The following is a 6,260-nucleotide window of genomic DNA, read 5'->3' on the forward strand; positions in this document are numbered from 1 at the left end:
CTGTCTATATTTTTATTATATTAAAATAATATAATTTTTAAATTTAAAAATAAATAATTTATAAAAGTAGAACTTGAATAATTATTTAACTGCTTTTAGTTAAACAATTATACTGTATTGTTATATATTTTATTAAACAATAAAACATTTTAATTTGATAAAGAGTGAAATTGTATAGATAATAATACTAGTAAATAATATTAGTTTTTCTCAATCATATAGAATAGAATAGATATATTATACTACTGTATTTCTTCTATGCTATACATTATTATTAAATAAAAGAAAAACAACAGGTTTATACGTATTTGGAGATTCTGTTTTTCCTTTATTTTATTAAACAAAAAAATTGCTAGGGTCTTGGTGTCTGCCACAGACTGCGCAGCGTTTGAACGTTGAAGGGAGCATAAGAGGTAGAGGTTTTCTCACTGTTCAAACGAATCGAATTCCATTTGATCGTGCCACTCTCCGATCTCCAAATCCGCAACAACAATGGTGAGGGGATTGCTCAACAAGCTCGTCTCTCGCTCTCTCTCCGTCGCTGGAAAATGGCAGCACCACCAACTCCGCCGCCTCAACATCCACGAGTACCAGGTCTATTTCTCTTTTCCTACCTCACCGTTATCGATATTATTACGATTTACAAATCAATTCGGAATCTGATCCCAGAGATGCCTCTCTCGGGATCTGTTCTCAAGAAATGATGCGTTATAGTTTCTATGGATAATGAATCTGGAGTACCTTCGATATATAATTTGTGAAATTTTGGATGTTTTTTTGTCGGAGCTCTTTGATTTATTGATTAACCGAGCATCGCTTTTAACGACAATTGAATTTCCGTAAAACTAGGGCGCTGAGTTGATGAGCAAACACGGTGTGAACGTTCCCAGGGGGGTGGCTGTTTCCTCTGTTGAAGAGGTCAGAAAGGCCATTAAGGACTTTTTTCCTAATGAAAAAGAGGTAATCCATGTCGTAACTTGATGCTCTCAGAAAATACTAACAACTGTATTTTTTAGAATTGCAAAGTGCTATGTGTTTCTATTAATTCCCTTAATAAAAATAGAAACCTTATTTCTGCATGTTTTCCATCTGGAAACGTTATATAATGTCTTGGCTTGGGATAGATTGCATATGACTATGATGACGAACAGTGTAAATGGGATGATTGTGCAGTTGGTGGTTAAGAGTCAAATTTTAGCTGGTGGAAGAGGCTTGGGAACTTTCAAAAGCGGCCTTCAGGGAGGAGTGCACATTGTTAAGACTGAGCAGGTTGAAGACTTGGCTGGTAATGCATGTTATTCCTCTAATTGCAATTTCCTTGTTCTCATTTTATGCTCTTCTGGCCTTCAATACTAAACTATCACCTGTGACATAACGTGCTCATATGCTACTCTATAATGCGATTTAAGTGATATTTTTTCTTAGTACTATTATAATTTCATTGCTGTCATTGTCATTATTATTATTATTATTTCAGGGAAGATGCTTGGACAGATACTAGTTACCAAACAAACTGGTCCTCAGGGCAAAATAGTTAGCAAGGTTTGAAATTATTCAACCATTCTCGGTGCAAATATGCTAGCATTTTCAGTTTCTGCCTATATGCTAGGAATTTCCGTTTCTAGAAATTGAACATTTGGTCTGGCAATGCAATGATATAAACCTTCACAGATGTATTACGCTTTAGTAGTTTTGTTCTTTTCTTTATGGAAAAGATTTCCAACCTCTTTTGAGGTCCCATCGGGTTCATTTTCTGTAGTATGTGTTCTGAGATAATTTGGTGCTTGCTTCCTATCATTACTTCAGTTACTTCATATTTATAGTCCGGTTTTATGTAGGTTGATTTCAATATGTGAACTGGTGTTGTCTGGCAGTTGAACTGATGAACCTGTGTGACTTTTAGTCCTTGGATTGGTTAACTGAACATGCTTTCTTTCAAAAGATTTCTATCAAATGTTACTTAAGCTATTAATTAATAACTGACTGTGCTAGCCACTTATTCCATTTGATTCCTAACCTGTTTTATTGATATTGAAAGTAAATTTCCTGCTAGTAATGCCAAATTGGATATTCAAATACGTTGTGTAATGCTCATAGTGTCTTTATTCTAAAAACTGGATGCACAACGGCCGTGGCTATTTTTGTTTTATTGTGTACCACTCAATTCATTTATATATAAAATATTCACGGAAAGGGGGTTGTTTGTTTAACTGCACATTTTTTCCATGTTCCACAGGTTTACTTGTGTGAAAAGCTTTCTCTTGTAAATGAGATGTACTTTGCTATAACTCTGGATCGAACAACTGCTGGTCCAGTACGTTTCCTATTTCGATATGTTATCTTTGATTTGCATTATATACAAAGTTAAATTCTTATATCCAATAAACTGTTATATTATTACTTATTGTAATTATTTTCTTTTTATGTTTTTTCTTTTGTAGATTATAATTGCTTGTAGCAAAGGAGGAACCAGCATTGAAGACCTTGCAGAGAAATTTCCTGACATGATTATAAAGGTTTGTTATCCATGGTTTTTCTTGTGATGATTTGAGTTTTTGCCTGAGCAGTCTTCTTTGCAGCACGCACCTGATGCACTCTTTCTTCCTAGTAGGTACCTGTCGATGTTTTTGAAGGAATTACTGATGAAGGTGCTGCAAAGGTTGTTGATGGTCTGGCTCCCAAAGGAGCTGATAGAAATAAGTCAATCGAACAAGTAAAGAATTTGTATAAACTTTTTGTTGATTGTGACTGCACTCTCTTGGAAGTAAGCATAAGCAAGTTTTAGTTGTGTGATTTTATACATATTTATTTTACGAAGACGTCTCTTAAAAAAATGATTATTTTGAACAGATCAATCCCATAGCAGAGACAGCGGATAATCAATTGGTGGCTGCTGATGCTAAGTTGAATTTTGACGATAATGCTGCATATCGTCAAAAAGAGATATTTGCTCTCCGTGATACAACACAAGAGGACCCTCGAGAGGTTTACTTCCTATTTTGTTTGTGTTTTACCTTACATGGTGATGGAGGATTTATTGCCCAAATCCACTTCATCTTTGTCACTTGGGCCCTGGGGGATTCAAACCAGCTGAGATTTAATTGAAATGCCTTGGTTTCTAAGAATTAGGTATAGTGTGTTTTTGGGTTAGATCCAAAACATATTTTAAGTAAGCTCGACTTGGCATGATGCCATAGGAAGCGTTTTTTGTAATTAGTGATAAATAAGAAAGTTCTCGGCTTAAATAATACCTTTTACAAAACATGATAATATATGTATATTGTGTAACATTCCTTAGCTCTACTTTCCTACTTCTAAATTTTAAGACATATGCAATATCAACATGCTTAATATTCAACTTTTTATGTTTTTGTCGATATAGGTTGGCCAGGTTATTAGTTGGGCTTGGCCTGTGTCAAAAAGTTGGCCTGGCCATATATATTGGGTGGGTTCATGTTAAGAAACCCAGTTTAGCTGTTCAACATACGCATATGTATGTGGAGCTTAAGTTTATGATATACTTATGGTAAGACAGTGAGAATGTTAGGATGGTTTAGGAAGGCTCATAAATGCCATAAAACCTAAATGGTTTAAGGAATTTATTGGATGGACATCAGGATATTGGGTTGTTGTTTTAATATTATTTAGTTTTTATTTAAATTCACTAAAGCCAAATGATGACACCTGTAGGGTCATTATTCAATTGTTGGCACCTTTTACGGTATATGTACACATCATTCCTTACCTATTATCATGAAGGGAAAATATGAATGCTTATTTTATTATCTTTCTACAATGGTAGTCTTCATGGTATTTGCAGTAGGTAGTTCTTTTTTCTTCCTAACAATGATTCTATGTGGCAAAGCGAGTTTCACACAATCTATTTATGGCGTATTATTAAGCCCTTATATCCCTGAATCTACTTTCTTTATTGCGTGTAACATTGTGGCTTTTATCTTTGAACAGGTGGCTGCTGCAAAGGCAGACTTAAATTATATTGGTTTAGATGGAGAAATTGGCTGCATGGTGAATGGAGCCGGTTTGGCAATGGCAACAATGGATATAATTAAATTGCATGGGGGTACTCCTGCCAATTTTCTGGATGTGGGTGGGAATGCCTCTGAAGGTCAGGTAAGGTCTCGAAGTTGGTATTACTATTAACCATTATGATCAGCAACATCATTGTTCTTGTGTCCTTTATTAAATCAATTTTGTAATCGGTTGATGCATTAACCTAGACTTTACTCCAAAAAGACAATTAAAAAACATAGTTTAACACGAATAATCTCCATCTTATGATTTTTTGTTCATATTTAATGCAATTATGTAATTCAGGTGATTGAGGCATTTAAAATATTGACTGCTGATGACAAAGTGAAGGCAATTTTGGTTAATATTTTTGGTGGTATAATGAAGTGTGATGTTATAGCAAGTGGAATAGTGAATGCTGCAAAAGAGGTTAGTAAAGTTATGACTATATCCACCCATCTCCCTCTCCCTCTCTCCAGAAACAAAGAAAAAAAAAAAAACAAAAAACTTAGTCAAATTTTGTTACTCCTCTGTGCTACCATATTGATGAGAACGAAGAGGATTATTTATCTGTTCAGATTAAGTTTTTAATCTTATCCTCGTTAGCAATTTAGAGTTTTATTTGGATCTTTTTGATATTGAGAGACCAAGGTGAAGCCAAGAAAATGTAAATTCTTTATATTTGACGTCTATTAACATTTCAATTTTTGTCTACGATGTTGATGTAAATTGTGGATATTTGAATTTTTGAAATAAAATTTGACATAAAGAACTACTATCATTGTTCTCGATCCTTTTATTTGAAAAAAAATTGGGATTGAACATAATACCAATTTTATCCTGATATATTAACTTTTCCTGCTATTTTTCTCAAGGTTGCATTGAAAGTACCAGTAATTGTTCGTCTGGAAGGCACCAATGTTGATCAAGGAAAAAGAATTTTGAAGGTAAATGTTAGATTTATTAATTATCATATAATGAAAAGTGTTGTTGAGAAGAGTTGCTTAATATGTTTTTTATTATCAATTGTTCAACAGGAAAGTGGTATGGCATTAATAACGGCTGAAGATTTAGATGACGCTGCCCAAAAAGCAGTGAAAGCTGCTTACAAATGAATAGTTGCTTCTGCTCAGATTTAAAATTCGGTTTAGTTATAACATTATTTTTCGTGTTAAAACATATTGAGGAGAAAGGGATTGATGCAAGAAAGTCTTATTGAAGCTGCAGTGCTTATCAGAGCGTTTCCAATAAGTTAATGATTTCCAACTTTTGTAGTTCGTGTGGGTTGATGCACGCGGATTGCTCTTTGGCTTCTCTCACAATTCAAGATACTGGTCCCTTCCTTTCTGATTTTTCCTGGTTGAATTCTCTTTATTTACTCTATATTATGCATATAACATAGGAGATGCTAGTTTTTATCTGCTAGACATGGTCGTTCATTAAGAGGCCAAAACCTGTTTCTAAATTGAGGTTATTCAATTTTGGATGTTTAATGGCAGATGTTTTTCTTATGTTCTGTTGGCTCAAAATTAAATCATTTGAAATAAGAACAAAATGAAAAGCGGTTGTAGTAACGTAAAATATGACCAATTCTAATATAAAAAAGGTAGGTTACGGCATAATGCAAGTCACACTTTCTCAAGGATAAAAGTTAATTCTGAACCAATAGGATAGGGATTGTTGTCAACTCAACCAAAATCGAAACATAGAAAATTACAAATAAATATACTTCAATCAAAATATTTAAATCATGTGATAGATAAGGGTTGTCATTCATAGGAGACACAGTTATGTTTTGTATGCATCTATGTTAATGTTAATTGAACTCAAGTTAGCTAAGGGTGTAAATAGACAAAGTTCCACTCAGTTTTGATTCCTTTATAATCCAATCCAATTAATTATAATATCGGATTGACTAATTGAGAAGATAGATTATTTGAAATTTTATAATAAAAAATAGAAAAAATAAGATAAATGACTAGTTTACTTTTTTTTTTATAAAATTAAGGTAAATAACACTAATTAATCAAATTAGAATAAATGAATACGTCATCTGTTATTGTAACGTCCCATTTAATTTAAAGTGCGAAATTAACGGAAACGTCACACAAAGATAACAATGTAGTGAAGACTTGGGGTCCTTAACATAACCCTTACAAATCGGGCACACCACGATGCCAAAGGAAAACCAAATACAAGTCTAACAAAGAGTGTAGGGTAGAAATGCATAA

The 6,260-nt window shown here is 33.5% G+C and overlaps 1 protein-coding gene across 1 annotated transcript; it reads left to right on the top strand.

Annotated features, from left to right (window-relative positions):
* Positions 1-300: 300 nt before the first annotated feature.
* LOC114192001 (succinate--CoA ligase [ADP-forming] subunit beta, mitochondrial) lies at positions 301-5,540 on the top strand. The gene is made up of 12 exons (XM_028081503.1): positions 301-594; positions 850-960; positions 1,174-1,285; positions 1,478-1,542; positions 2,237-2,314; positions 2,442-2,516; positions 2,612-2,764; positions 2,851-2,985; positions 3,967-4,131; positions 4,336-4,458; positions 4,905-4,976; positions 5,067-5,540. Exons 1-12 carry the CDS (start codon positions 493-495, stop codon positions 5,142-5,144), a joined length of 1,269 nt encoding a protein of 422 aa, XP_027937304.1. The 5' UTR covers positions 301-492; the 3' UTR covers positions 5,145-5,540.
* The last annotated feature ends 720 nt before the right edge of the window (positions 5,541-6,260 follow it).

The sequence above is a fragment of the Vigna unguiculata genome, chromosome 7 (assembly GCF_004118075.2).
Source record: "Vigna unguiculata cultivar IT97K-499-35 chromosome 7, ASM411807v1, whole genome shotgun sequence".
Lineage (NCBI taxonomy): Eukaryota > Viridiplantae > Streptophyta > Magnoliopsida > Fabales > Fabaceae > Vigna > Vigna unguiculata.

Coding starts and splice junctions, on each gene's coding strand:
- LOC114192001 (XM_028081503.1), top strand. CDS start 493: ATGGTGAGGGGATTGCTCAACAAGCTCGTCTCTCGCTCTCTCTCCGTC. Junction 961..1,173: donor TTTTTCCTAATGAAAAAGAG/GTAATCCATGTC, acceptor ATGATTGTGCAG/TTGGTGGTTAAGAGTCAAAT. Junction 1,286..1,477: donor GCAGGTTGAAGACTTGGCTG/GTAATGCATGTT, acceptor TTATTATTTCAG/GGAAGATGCTTGGACAGATA.